A 15,486-nucleotide genomic window follows, 5' to 3' on the forward strand; every position below is an offset into this window, starting at 1 on the left:
CAAATCAAAGTTTACCCTGTTTATAAATGTAATTTTTGATGTAGGAGAAAAATCATTAAACCTCAAGGTTATTCCAGAACATGGGATTTAATTATAACTCTGAGAATATCTTATATGATTATTATAAGATTTAATTCACCTTTAAGTGGTGAATTAAATCTTACAAATATCACATAAGGCTCAATATGCTGCCTTTTCTTAATATATTAAATAGCTAGAAGCCCCGTGCATGAAAATCATGCACAGGAGGTTCCCTCAGCCCAACCTGCACCCTCTCCAATCAGACATTCCTCTTGCAATCTGAGACTGCTGGCTCTTAACCACTCACCTGTCAGTCTGGTTGCCCATAACCCTCTGCCTGCCTGATCACTCCTAACTTCTCTGCCTGCCTGCCTGATCACCCCTAACTTGCCTCTGCCTGCCTGCTTGATTGCCCCTAACCACCGCTGCCTGCCTGCCTGATCACCCCCAACTGCTCCCCTGCTGGCCTGATTGCCCCCAACTACTCTCCCCTGCTGCCCTGATTTCCCTGTCAGCCTGGTTGCCCTTAACTGCCCTTCCCCGCCCCTCCTTACTGACCTGGTTGCCCCCAACGGCCCTCCCCTGCCAGCCTGGTCTCATTCCCAACTATCCTCTCTGCCTCAGCCCCTACCACCATGATTTTGTCTAGAAGGAAGTCGGACGTCTGAAAGATGGCCAGTTGACCTGTCTAATTAGCATATTACCCTTTTAGTAGTATAGATAGATTATATAGGATAGGATTGCTTAAATGAAGGAGAGAGCCTTTTTCAGCAAGAGGAGATGCTCTTGGCAGACAAAAACACATAATCCTTATATCTGGACTGATAGCCAGCCATATACACTATACTGCCAAACCAGACATTGAAAAATTGAACTGCTTTCTTACACTTTACACCATAAACATCTGTTGCCTTTAAAACCCCTCCTTAGCCCCCATCTTAGGTTCTGCCTTCACAGCTCACCCAGACTAGGATCTGATTGGTCAGTTTCTATGCCAATCAGCATTAAAAGCTCCCCTTCCTAGGCAGTCATTGGCTCTTCTGGGAAATCCAGAAGGCCCCACTGACAGCTGTTTCTCTCTCTGGGCCTATCTCTGGGCCTGATACACAGCCTTCGCAGGGCTTCTCTCTGTGCCTGATCTTCAGCCATTATGGCAGCGGTGAGGTCATTAGGCTAACAACCTCACCGCTCCCCTTGCCCCGCCCATCCACACACACACACACACACACACACACACACACACACACACCGCCTCCCACCTGCCCGCCTTCCAGCAGCCTTGCTGTGATAGGAGCCTGTGAGCTGTGGGGGATGGACTGAGAGGTGTTCCATGCACTTCCTGGTGACTGGTCATACACCTGGTAGTTTAAGTCGTGATGACCCTAGGCTATTATTAGTATAGATGGGACTGTACTAAAATGGTAGGGTTTCCCTTACCATTTTATGATTGTCATGCTCAAGGAAGTAACTAAAGGCAGTTACAATAACCAAATTCCTTTCCACGCCCAATTGTTTTCTTAAGTCTAATATGGCGCTGAATGAGGCACCTAAGATCTGTTAGGGCCCAAGAGCCTCATTTCCACCAGTGTTGTAAAACTTGGGCTGGAGACCTTGATGGATGACTTACCAAACTTAATTTGACAATCTTGACTCTCTCTTACTATTCATATTACAATAGATAACCAAGAGGCTTGATGCACGAAATTCAAACAAGGGGCTTAGCCCTCAACAGCCCTGGCTTAGTCTAGAATAGGGGTGTCGAACTCAATCAGAGAAGGGGCCAAAATCTAAAATCCAGCCTAAATCGCGGGCCGAATGGTTTACTGAACAGTCATAAACTGTCATTGTGATGGAAATGCAGCGGAGTGCAGTGATGACAGCGCAGTGCGGGCCACATTGCAAGGCCTGGCGGGACGGATTTGGCCCGCGGGCCTTGTGTTTGACACATGTGGTCTAGAAGGTCGTTTGGACAGTTGTTCTTCTGTTTCAGTCTAATTAGCATATTAGCTATTTATTATATAGGATAATTTAAATAACAAATAACAGTTACCATATATAAAGCTAATTATGTGCCAGATACTTTTCTAAGCATTTTTATATATTAACTTATCTAAATCCTCACAGTAACCCTGACATGGGTATTATTATATTTCACATTTTAAAGATGAGAATCAGGGACTAAAGTAATTAGTCTAAGATCACCAATCAGAAAGTGGCTATTCCTTACTTACTCTCTCTACATTACTTTCTCTTTCTCACCTGCAAAAAAGTTATAGTTTTTTGCAATTTAGTGGAATTTGAAAAATTCAGGTAAAATTTGTGTTTTTATTGAGAAATTTTGATGAAGCTCAGAAAATGAATTATTTTTATTTTGTTTTAGAGTACAATAACCCCCCCCCCCAACCCCCTATTTTAACAACAAGGAGACCAAATGTTTTTTATTTTAAAGAATTCTCAAATAAGTATAGTTTCTATAGAAAAACACTTGTCGCCCTAGCTAGTTTGGCTCAGTGGATGGAGCATTGGACTGCGGACTGAGGGGGTCCCAGATTAAATACCAGACAAGGCATATGTCTGGGTTGCAAGCTCGATCCCCAGTTATGACATCCAGGAAGTAGCTGATCCATGATTCTGTCTCATCATTGATGTTTCTGTCTTTCTCCCTCTCCCTTTCTCTCTGCTATAAATGGAAATATATTTTTTAAAATACTTAAAAAGGAAAAGAAAAAAACACTTGTCAATTTTAACTGCCTTAATATTCTCTTATTATAATAAAGAGGTAATATTAAAATTGATTGTCACTCCAGCACACAAGATGGCCTCTCCCATGTGAGGCCATCTTGTGTGTTGGCCTCACAAGATGGCTGACCCCTTGTAGACACAAGATGGCTGGCAAGGGAGGACTGTGGGGGCGACCATGCTGGTAGGGAACATCCCTCAAGGGGTCCCACATTGGAGAGGGTGCAGGCTAGGCTGAGGGACACACACACACACACACACACCATGCATGAATTTCATGCACCGGACCTCTAGTTGTTTCATAACAAAGATGTTTGCTTAAATGGATTTGGTTTTACTGCAGGCCAAGTTATAGATAAATTTGACCTTAGAAAAACATAGATAGCATGGAATACTATGCCACTATAAAAAAAGAAGGAACTTTTTACCATTTGCAGCAGCAGGGATGGAACTGGAGAGCATTATGCTAAGCAAAATAAGCCAGTCAGAGAAAGATAAATACCACATGATCTCACTCATGTGGGATATAATGATCAACATAATTTGATGAACAAAAATAGATCCAGAGACTAATGGCAGGGGAGATGGTGGGACAGAGAACAACCAAAGGACATATATGCATGTATATTAGCATAACCAGTGGACACAGACACTGAGTTGGTGGGGGCTTGCCGGGGTTGGGAATGGTTGCGGGGGTGGGGGTGTCAATCAGAAAAAAGAAGACATATATAAAACTTGAGACAATTTAAAATTTTTTAATTTAATTTTTAAAAAGTGTTTATAATGGCTTATTCATGCTCCTATTTCTTACATTAAAATTAAATACTCATAAATGTCTACAACTCCCTTGATAGAAATCTTTAACAAACATGTCAGTTTGAATGATAATAAATGTAGAGCCAGCTTCACCTCCTTAAGCAATCATCCTTCCAGTGATTAAAAGACTTAAAACAACACAAATTACTCTTAAAAACCAAAGATCCAAATATTTTCAGTTTAGTAACCAATTCTGATCATAATATATGGTCAGTGCGTTGAAAGTATTGTGATCCAAAGAGAAAGCTAAAGAATTAATGTTGCTTTGTAAATATTTTCTTGTTACATTTTTTTCTGTTCTCATATAATTTAGTGTCTTGTGTTTTTTTTTTCTTCTTTTTTTCTAGTTTATGTTATGATAGCAATTTTCTGCATAGCATCAGCAATGAGTCTATACAACTGTCTTGCTGCACTAATTCATAAGATTCCATATGGACAATGCACGTATGTATTTCTTATGAGGCATCCTGTAATGTTGGTTTTTGTAATATAAAACAACTAGAAGCCCAATGTACGAAGATTTCTGCTAGAATGAGCTTTCCTTTCCCTGGCTGCTGGCACCGCCTTTCCCCTCAGTCCCAACCCCTTTCTGCTCAGGCCCTACCTTCCCACTGCCCAGAGGCTCTGAGAGACCAGGGGTGGGGCAGAATGCTGCAAGTGTCCCCCTTCATCTCTCAGCACCTGAGTATGCAAAAAAAAAAAAAAAAAAAAACCACAAAAAACTCGCCATCTTTGTTGGGTTAATTTGCATATCACTCCTGATTGGCTGGTGGCATAGCGAAGGTACAGTCAATTTACATATTTGCTTGTTGGGTAAAATACAAGAAAAATTGAGTCTTATTTTAAATCGGTGCAGTTAAGTATACATGTGGTTATTTAAATTTAAAATAGTTAAAATTAAATAAAGCCAAAACTGGTTTGGCTCAGTGGGTAGAGTGTAGGCCTGCTGACTGAAAGGTCCCAGGTTCGATTCCAGTTAAGGGGATGTACCTTGGCTGCAGGCACATCCCCAATAGGGGGTTTGCAAGAGGCAGCTGATCGATGTTTCTCTCTCGTCAATGTTTCTAACTCTATCCTTCTTCTCTCTTCCTCTCTGTAAAAAAATCAGTAAAATATATATTTTTAAAATAAATTTAATTTAATTTAAAGTTTAGTTCCTCAGTTTCATTAGCCTCCTTCCAAGTGCTAAATTGCCACATGACCAGGCCGTTGTGGCTCAGTGATTGAGTATCAACCTATAAACCAAGAGGTTACAGTTTGATTCCCGGTTAGGGCACATGCCCAGATTGTGGCCTCAATCCCCAGTGGATAGCATCCAGGAGGCAGCGAATCAATGATTCTCTCTCTTTATTAATGTTTCTATCTCTCTCTCCCTCTCCTTAAAGTCAATAAAAAATATTTTTAAAGAAATTGCCACAGGGAGCCCCAATATGGAATATTTCTATTATCATAAGGTTCTACTGAACTTATGCATATTTTATTATTTTATTATGTTTTATTTAAAATCAAGACTTTTAGATTGGTATTGTAATAGCTTTCTTGTGACTATGTTAATATTTGTCATTTCTCACAGTAAATAAACATTTTATTTCATCTGCAAGGTAAATTAACCTATTACCACCTGTTTCTTTTGTTGTCATTTTAGGATTGGGTGTCGTGGCAAAAGCATTGAAGTGAGGCTTATTTTTCTCGCTGGACTGTGCATAGCAATAGCTGCTGTTTGGGCTGTGTATAGAAATGAAGATAGGTATAACCACTTAGTTTATTTGCTGTTAAGTTATGGATGGATTATTTTATGTCTTGTCCTGATAATTACAGACAGTCCTCGGGTTACGTCAGACTCGACATACTGCATGTCGTTTCGTGGTTACATCGCCATCTTCCATTTATTTATTAAAAAAAAAAAAGTTCTGTCATTTTGACGTGTGCACATATGTGCTTTATATTTTTATCATTTGTTTACCACAAGTAAATGTCAGTAATTGTTATCTTTTATTTTATTTTATTTTTTTTTTTACTGTTTCACTTCATTACCGCTGTGCATGTGCTCCCTGTGAGTGACAGGTGCTCATGTAGGTGGGTTCCTACTTATGGCGAAAATCGCCTTACATTGCTCCATAGGAACGGATCTGAAACATAACCTGAGGACCTACTGTATTCATTATTATTAATTATTATTATTATTATTATTACTATTATTATTATTATGGAAGTTTTGCTTTCATCCCAGAACATTATAGTTTTGAAAAAAGTTACTTGTTAAATAAGTAGATTTTGTGTTCATGGTTTTGAGGTCATATAGAAAAGGAAATGTGAATCATAATTTAAACAACTAAGCTAAAAGACTTAATTACATATAGACTTAATTATGATGTAGCCATAATTAAGTACACAGTGGAATACAGTGCAGCTATAAAGAATGAAGATCTCTGTGAATTGATATGCAGTCATTTCCAGAATATATTTTTAAGTGAAAAAAGTGCAAAAGAATATAAATATATCAATACTAGAGTAGGCTACCTTTTATTTAATAAAGAAGGAGATATAAGAAAAACATACTGGTTTTCATCCATTTACAGGAAAGATAACCAGAAAAAAAATTATATTTAAGTTTATTTAATGTTTTATTAATGAAATTAGTAAAATCCAAAGGATTTAATACCCTAAAATTTGGGAGCAAAGTTCATATATTTTAGGCAACTTCAGGTAAGATAAATCAATTGGGAATTATGCATATCGTTTTTTGATAGAGTATGTTGTATAGCTCCTGTTTCCTTTATGTTCTAGCTACCTATCCTTTGTTATACGTGACCTTTCTAGAAAGAGACATGTATAAATTCAAAGATTAAAGATAAATATCCATTTGTGTCTGATACACATTCTTCTGAGGTAGTCTTTCAACTTTTCCTTATTATAGTAGTATTAATTATTCTATTAAGGCAGTAAATTACTAAATATGGAAAATAGAGGTTTTTTATTCTTTTGAAAAGTTCCATCTGAGGAATAGACTGACATATCTCAGAGGGGATGGGAAAAGATTAACCAAAGAACTTAATGCATATTTGCACAGCCCATGGACACAGATAATAGTGGGGTGAAGGCTGGGGTAGGGTGGAGAGAAAAGGGGGGGGAAATACTGTCAACAAAAAATAAAGAATAGTTCCATCTGAAAGTAACTGGATAAAATAATAGAGTAACTTCTTTTATTTTAGGTGGGCTTGGATTTTACAGGATATCTTGGGGATTGCTTTCTGCCTGAATTTAATTAAAACAATGAAGTTACCCAACTTCAAGGTAAGGTATACTGCTCTGACAGCTAAAATAATTGTTTCTCTTTATGTTTTTTAAATTATTACTAATTTGAGAGAGAGAGAAAGAGAAAAATCGATGTGAGAGAAACATCAATCAGTTGCCTCCCATATGTACCCAGACTAGGAATCAAACCTGCCCTGACCAGGAATTGAACCTGCAGCCTTTTGGTATATGGGACAATGCTCCAACCAACTGAGCCACTTGGCCAGGGCGATAATATTTTCTTTTTAAAACAACTTTACTGAGATATAACTTACATATAATAAAATGCACCCTTCTTAACTATGAAGTTTATTGAAATTTTACAAATGTATTACTTTGTAACCACAGTCACAATCAAATTAAACATTTCTCATCTCTTCAAAAGCTCTATTGTGCCCTTTTGTAACCAATCCTAAACCACAGTCCAAGGTAACCACTGATTTGCTATCTAAAATATTCTAAATCATTTACATAATATGCCTAATTTAGAAAATTCTTACAGGACTAAATATCAGGGAAGAACATTTCTTTGGTCATTGATTCTTTTTTTTATGTGAAAAGAATAGGATAAAGAACATAGAAGTTTTAATGGGGTTTGTAGACTAAAACTATAAATAGTAATAACCATTAATACTTTTAAAAATAGTGTTCAAATGTATGTTCACATGTTTATTTATAACTTGAAAAACAATCTCTTAATTTAGATATGGGAAATTTGACCTTTAAATTTGTTTCTTTCAACAGTCATGTGTGATACTTCTAGGCCTTCTCCTCTTCTATGATGTGTTTTTTGTTTTCATAACACCATTCATCACAAAGGTATGATATTTTGAAACCCATGAGAAACATGCTAAAAGACGAGAATCTTAAACTTGCTCTTAGGTTATTGGTTTTGCAGATGTTTACCCTGAGTGAGTTCTAATTCTCTTAAGAAAATTGTCATTGAAATTAGGATTTCTTTTTTCAAGCCTTTAAGCCATTCTACTAAATAAAAAATGTCTGCTGACTGATGTGAATGTGAGAATATCTATAAATTTGCTTCCTACCCTTTTTAAAGTTATCTTTTCTTATTGTGAAACAGTAAATGTTTGCTGTAGATAAAATAGACAACAATAAGGATGAAATGTGGCATTGTTACTCCCATTTCTGTAGCTGTCATCTGAGAGCACCAAACTAGAAATCTGAAGGCCTAATGTGTGCCCTCCTAACCCTGGATAAATCACAGCTCTTGGTGCTTCAGTTTCCTAATCCATTGTGTGAAGGCATGTTGCTAGCATTTCAGCCTCCCTCTTCCATCAGTAAAATTCTTTTGGTTGCAACTAACAGAACCCAACTTACCCTTTCTGTACCAAAAAGGTCCCATCTACCCAAGCTGTGTACAGAGGCCAGGATGGGGCTGGCCTCAGCAGAAACGAGACACTGGGCTACATCTGGTCCTTTCTGCTTCTGTCCATGTATTCACAGTCTCAGACTGGCTTTTTCCATGATGTTAGAATCCTAACAGCTGGTGTCTCCTAGGTCATCTGTTTGCAGCTCTGCCACTAGCTCCTCAGTAAAATGAAGGTGCTGTTCTCAGTATAAGGGAGAGGTGTTGGGTGAATGTTGTAGTCTTACTTGCCCAATTTTTCTATTTTATCCTTATTCCTACCTCATGAATATATTTTAAATTATTGTTTAATTCGCCCACTTCCCCTATTTTATTTTGCTTTCTATCATCTCTTTATTCTTTATTACTTTCACATATTTAATATTTGATATTATAATCACTTTCCCCCCCATTAGTTCTTTATTCATTCTTTAGCCCCTGCCATCTGTAAAACTCTGCACTTCCAGTAGGTACTTGCTATAATGGCATGAGCCAAGCATGTGCCCCATTGGGGAGCTAAAATTGCCCTAAGTCACAGCTACCCCAACTGTCTTACTAGCATCTTTCTGTGCCTTGATGATGAGCCATTTGACTAATTGATTTTATTTGCAATAGTACCATACAAAAGCATAGAACTATTATTACAGATTATAACAAAAATTGTTAATTTATTAAAGCATATTTTAAAGTTTGATCTAAAGTTGTCCTAGCTTGTATCATTGTATTTGGCTTAATAAAATGTTCCTATAAGGCACTTCATCAGAGATCTTATATTGAAAGTAAACCATTCTCTCTAGAAAGCCATTGTCATAGGCCAACAGATTGTCATAGTGTATGACATAAATTTTACAGTGGCTATAGCTATATAGATTCTTGTTTTAAAATAATTTTTCCATTCTGTTTTAACGTTAGCATTACTTTTTAAATGTCAAACATGTCTGCCAGCAAATCATTTCCAATCTCTATGCATAGAAAGCTTTTGAATTTTAAGAGTATAGGGTAAAAATAAAGATGTCTTTGAGCTCTCTTTCTTCCTTCTGTGCTTAGGGAATTCTTTATCTCCTTTTTTTCCATCTTAGTTCCCACCAACTAGGAATTCCTAGTAGTCTGATCAGGTGGAAAGATTGAAGTGCTCTTAGCTCTGTTCATTGTTACAGACTTACTTTAACACTGACTTCTCAGTCTGGTTTGTTTTTATTGAAGTAATAGACCTTTTAGTAGGTAATTCAAAATGAAAGTCAGATATGCAATTTCTTACTTTTGTTGTTCTCACTGAAAATTTCAAGGATTAAATATTGGACAGTCTAAACATGTCTCAGCCCTGGAATTAGTAAACTTTTAAAGAGTTAGCAGGGCCAGTGTCTATTAGTACTGACAATAAGAGCCTGTGTTCATTTTTGTTGTTAATCCTCTCTCGAGGATATTTTGCCATTGGTTTTTAGAGAGGGAGGAAGGGAGGAGGAGAGACAGGGAGAGAGAAATGTCAATTGGTTGCTTCCCCACATGCAACCTGAGGAGGACCGGGGATTGATCCTACAACCAAGGCGCGTGCCCTTGACCAGAATCGAACCTGGCACGCTCAGTCTGCGGGCAAATGCTCTATCCACTGAGCCAAACTAGCTAGGGCATCATTTTTTATTTCATACACTATGGTTTTTGTTATAGTATTTTGCAGATAGTAGTTACTCAAATATCTTGGACTGTTTGAGAGGATATTGATGATGTTCTTCAGTTAAATGTTTTAAATAACAATTAGAAAACAAGCCAAATTCTTTTAATTGAAAGTTGAATCACACAATGGGAGATTGCTGTAAGGAACTGTATTCAATATTAGTTTATTTTTCTAAATTCTGTAACTTAACCCTCCAGTAACCTGAGGAAAAGATTCCTCTAGCTCGGGACTTTATCCTTCTTTCTCTTAGCTCGGGTATCAGCAAAGTACTCCTAAGAACACTCCACTGATTTCTCCTTTGCATCCACCCACATGTAAAATACTATTGTTTGTAAATCAATTTTCCTAAACTTCAGCATTAATTTACCTTCCCACTACCTGTTTTGGTGGCATATTTATCCTAATAGAAAGCTCGCTACCTCAGAATGTTTCCCCTCTCCACAGCAAACTTGGCAGGCAGGAAATAACTTCTTAATGAGCTCGTCACAGAGCCCACATAACAAGCCTGAGCCAGACACAAGGGAGAGAACTCAGCTAAGGTTAATGTTTTGGTTGGGACATAAAAGCAGGCAGGGCTGACATTGGACAGGAGTTAGGCTTGAGAAGCATCTCAAGTTCTTTAGGGCTGGGTCTCTTCAAGTTTGGCTTCGTTGTTTTGTTACTGTGGGGAGTAGCCAGAGATCAAATATATATTTATTCAAATAAAGTTAACAGTATTGAATACAAATCTAAATATTAAAAAATGAATATTATCTGTCAGATTCTGAAAATTATTGAGTTCTGATAAAGTGGGACGGTGTTGCTAGGTGGATTTTGTTTCAGATTACTCCAATTTTTGTTATCTACAGAGACTGTTTTAGGAAAAAAAGTTGTATTGATATTTTATTTAGTTAGTTTTAAAATGTTTTTTAATTGATTTCAGGGAGGAAGGAAGAGGGAAAGAGAGAGATACATCGATGATAAGAAAGAATCATTGATTGGCTGCCTCCTGCATGCCCCTTACTGGGGATGGAGCCCACAATCTGGGCATATGTCCTGACCTGGCATAGAACTGTGGCCTCTTAGTTCATACGTTGGCACTAACCATGTACACAGCAGCTGGGCTTGGGGTGCATTTAAAAAATTAATTTATGGTAGGCCATAATCCACAGGGCCAAATCATTCTTGAATACTGTTAGATTATTCTCTTTAAATGATTGGACAATTTCTTTCATCTTCTCGATTTTAGAACGGCGAGAGTATCATGGTTGAACTTGCAGCTGGACCTTTTGGAAATAACGAAAAGGTAGCGAAGGCAGCTAAACAGAACTGGCTGCCAGTGTATGTCTGTGTGTCCAGTTAATATTTGCCTCCCTGTGTAATTAATTTGTCATGTAGTGCATGTCCAGGTATTGTAAAACTTTATTTCTCACAAGATATAGCCCTTTTCTTAGTTATTCTAAATTATTAAATACCTATTGACTTGGGTTTCATCCTAGAATGATGGAAACTTGGTGGAAGCCACTGCTCAGCCCTCAGCTCCCCATGAGAAAGTAAGGATTGTATTTCAGATATGTTCATTGGACTTTAAATTATAGCCTCTGAGACAAGACTCTTCTTTGGGGGGAAAAAATCCAGATTAAAAAAAAAATTTTTTTTTTTCAAAGCCTGAGTCATATTTTTGCTAAAAATTGAAAAGAAGTTAGATGTGGGGATACTAGAATTAATACTGTTAACCCTACACAGGTTTCATTTTTCCAAAACCACATGTCTCTTTCTTTCACGCTTCCTACACATTCAGAATATATGTGTCTAGTTTATGTTTTCCAATTTCAAGTTCTTCTAAATGTCAGTTTTAAAATGTTAAAACAGTCATTCTAATATTAATTCTTCCTTTCCTAAAAGGTTTGCGTAAAGATTCCCAAGAGGGTTTATTGGTGACTCTTTTTTATCTTTTTTCTTTTTTAAATAATTATAGTTACCAGTAGTCATCAAAGTACCAAAGCTGGCATATTTCTCAGTAATGAGTGTATGCCCCATGCCAGTTTCCATATTGGGTTTTGGAGACATTATTGTACCAGGTAAGCAATTGTTTGTAACAGTTTCAGTAAAAAATACAGATCATTTCAATTTGTCAAATGTATTGTATTTGTTAAAAGTTACCTACTCTGTATTAAGTATTTCTTGGCTATAGCCAGAGCTGGGATCAATAATAAAGAAAGTAAAAACATTTTGAGTGGTAGAAGACAAGCCCAGTTGGTAACAACCAAAGTATATCTTCCATGGCTCAAAATGTCTCTTAGAGGAAGCAACTAGAATCAGTTTGACCTTCTTCCTTAAGGAAGTATAATATATTCAAAACTCTTTAAAAGTTTAATAATACTAAGTATATTATAATTTCCGTTACTTATGTTTTTAAATAATAGTTATGTTTTAGGAAAAGTTATTTAGAAACATAGTAAACATTGCCCTATAGGGTACTGTAATTCAAAACAATATAGCATATGCCATATGGAGTTGATCAGCTTTTAACATGTCTTCTCTGACAGTTTTCGCAGCTCTGCATTATTTTCTTCATTGGGCTACCTATAGAATAAAATTCACCCTAGCCTACTAAAAATATAGTTTAGAAATTAATATTTCTCAATTAGCTGACATTTTGTCCTTCCTCATCTTTCTTTTTGTTTCCCTGAGTCCTAAGTGCCTGTGGATGAGTAAAAAGTACTAGCTCTTATGAAAAATACACACACACACACCAAAAAAACATTTTATTTACATAGTAAAGCCAAGTAGAGAGAAAATATAACAGCATTGTGTTATGAGTTGTGGTGGTTTTAAGAAAATAACATGGAGTGTTTTTTCTTTTAAGGCCTGTTGATTGCATTCTGTAGAAGATTTGATCAGCAGACTAATTCTTCTTCTTCAATATACTATGTCTCCTCCACAATTGGTAATTATTATTATTATTATTATTATTATTATTATTTTGAATTGTGTTATATGTAGGAAAAGGTAGAGGTCTAAAAATAAGGAGCTCTAAATTCTAATTCATCATCACTAACTAATAAATAAGACATATTTTTTCCCATCAAAAAGGAATAATTATACTTTACTATCTACTTCACAAGGTTTTTGAGACTTAACATGGAAATTATATGTGAAAGAAAAGCATTACATTTTATATGTAAGATGCTTATTAGAGCACCTGGCACACAAGTAGTCAAATTATATAATACTAAATTTTTAAAAGTACAGATAACTACATATTTATATAAATGAATTTATGGCACAATAACATCTCACCTACAACAGCAAGTAGTTGTTACTTACCTCTGTGTTTCTATTGTTGAGAACAGAAAGGAGCAGGAAGGAAGCCAAAAATACTACTTTGGAGATATCAAATAGATATATCAAAGTCCATACACCAGAGTTGGGTTTTTTTTTTTAATATATTTTATTGATTTTTTACAGACAGGAAAGGAGAGGGATAGAGAGCTAGAAACATCGATGAGAAACATCAATCAGCTGCCTCCTGCACACCATCTACCGGGAATGTGCCCACAACCAATGTACATGCCCTTGACCGAATCGAACCTGGGACCCTTCAGTCTGTAGGCCGACACTCTATCCACTGAGCCAAACCAGTTTTGGCCACCAGAGTTCTTTAGGTAAATGGCCTGCACCAGAGCCATTTACTAGTAGGTACCATTCTGGCAAGGTTTTCAATTCCACAGTCGAATTAAATCTAGAAAATTAAAATTGTAGGTTAGCAATAGAAAATGGTGTTGCTAGAAATAGGTACCTGATAACTAGAAACAATAAGTGAATGAAGAGATAAAAAATGAAAAAAGAAGACCATTCAGGTCATTAAGTGTGTACTCTCTAAGGGCGTTAACAAATTAAGAAGCTAATGCCAGTTACTGTGATACAGTAAAAGAACACTCCGTGAAAGGTGAATGATAGGGACTGTCAGTTCTGCTGTGTTACTTTGGCCAGCTCACTTCACTCCCCTGGTCCTCCATTGCCTCATCTGTAAAATGAGGTAAACTCAGTTGTCTATAAAGGCCCTTCCAGCTCCAATATTCTTAGATTCCATCTTCAAAATGAGACCCTGGGTCATTAAGAAAAGATGAAATGATATTTGGTATTCTCTTGTTGCACAAGACCAGGAAATACATAATTAATGTGAAGAATTTTTTTCAAAGCAATCATTAGTACCTACAGGTCCCAATTTTAGTTACCTAAAATGTGAGACAACTCAAAATCCTTAATGGTGACAGGTATATGAGACATTTTTTGAATAATTATATTTATCTACTAGAGGCTTGTTGCACAATATTCATGCAAGAATAGGCTTTCCTGCTGAAACCCATTTGGCTCAGTGGATAGAGCGTTGGCCTGTGGACTGAAGGGTCCCGGGTTCAATTCCGGTCAAGGGCATGTACCTTGGTTGCGGGCACATCCCCAGTAAGGGGTGTGCAAGAAGCAGCTGGTCGGTGTTTCTTTCTCATCGATGTTTCTAACTCTATCCCTCTCTCTTTATCTCTGTAAAAAATCAATAAAATATATATTTTTTTAAAAAGAGCTGAGACCAGTTTAGCTGAATGGGTAGAGTGTCGGCTTGGGGACTGAAGGGTCCCGGGTTCGATTCCGGTCAAGGGCATGTACTTTGGTTGTGGGCATATCCCCAGTAGGGGGTGTGCAAGAGGCAGCTGATCAATGACTCTCTCTCATTGATGTTTCTAACTCTCTATCTCTCTCCCTTCCTCTCTGTACAAAATCAATAAAATATATTTTAAAAAAAAAAAAAAAAAAAAAAGAATACCGTATTTCCCGGAGTATAAGATGACTTTTGAAATGAAAAAAAGTCAACCGAAAATTGGGGGCAAAAGACCAAAATTGCACAAAAATTACCTGCAGATCTTGACGGCAAAGTAAGTCTTTTCTTTAAGTGGGGGGTAGTCTTAAACAGCGAATATAGGCCTAAACCTATGCTTTAACTGTAAAATTAGGGGGTCGTCTTATACGCCGGAAAATGCGCTAAGCTTTCCTTTCCCTGACTTCATTCCCAGCCACCCGGGAGCTGGCAAGTCCCCCCCTCTGACTAGAGCACTGCTCATTTAACTCCCTCTGCTGCCCCCCAATAGAGGCATCCTGCCCCTCTGAGTCTGCATATGCAAATCAACCCACCATCTTTGTTGAGTTAATTTGCATACTCATTCTGATTGGCTGTGGGTGTGATGGAGGTATGGTCAATTTACATGTTTGTCTATTATTAGGTAAGATGATTGATGGTTAGAATTTATACTAACCAGTTTCCATATTTTTCAAAAGCCCTATCGAATGTCTCTCCTAATTACTGTCTAGGAAAATAATGAAATTATGAAAAGAAGACATAGGAAAAATCATCCTCAAATACTTGAAAACCAGTACTTCAACTAGGGATTTTAAAAATCCACCTTTGGCCCGCCTGGCATCACTCAGTGGTTGAGCATTGATCTGTGAGCCAGGAGGTCACGGTTCAGTTCTCGGACTGGGCACATGCCTGGGCTGCAGGCTCAATCCCCAGTAGGTGGTGTGCAGCAGGCAGCTGATACAT

At 37.2% G+C, this 15,486-nt stretch overlaps 1 protein-coding gene across 3 annotated transcripts in view; it reads left to right on the forward strand.

Moving 5' to 3' along the window:
* The window catches only part of SPPL2A (signal peptide peptidase like 2A), a 53,127-nt gene that overhangs the window by 22,402 nt on the left and 15,239 nt on the right, over positions 1-15,486 (forward strand). For 2 of the 3 annotated variants that reach the window (XR_004988721.2, XM_036442298.2), the window contains exons 7-13: positions 3,924-4,020; positions 5,222-5,323; positions 6,789-6,870; positions 7,615-7,689; positions 11,137-11,193; positions 11,866-11,968; positions 12,757-12,837. Coding sequence is in view for 2 of the 3 variants with exons in the window: in XM_036442298.2 (XP_036298191.2) it covers positions 3,924-4,020; positions 5,222-5,323; positions 6,789-6,870; positions 7,615-7,689; positions 11,137-11,193; positions 11,866-11,968; positions 12,757-12,837 (597 nt within the window). In the remaining variant the exon portion in view is untranslated. Of the gene's footprint in view, positions 1-3,923; positions 4,021-5,221; positions 5,324-6,788; positions 6,871-7,614; positions 7,690-11,136; positions 11,194-11,386; positions 11,441-11,865; positions 11,969-12,756; positions 12,838-15,486 lie in introns of all 3 variants that reach the window. The other variant, XM_036442285.2, reaches the window with a different exon arrangement.

This window comes from Pipistrellus kuhlii, unplaced genomic scaffold, assembly GCF_014108245.1.
Source record: "Pipistrellus kuhlii isolate mPipKuh1 unplaced genomic scaffold, mPipKuh1.p scaffold_m20_p_1, whole genome shotgun sequence".
Taxonomy (NCBI): domain Eukaryota; kingdom Metazoa; phylum Chordata; class Mammalia; order Chiroptera; family Vespertilionidae; genus Pipistrellus; species Pipistrellus kuhlii.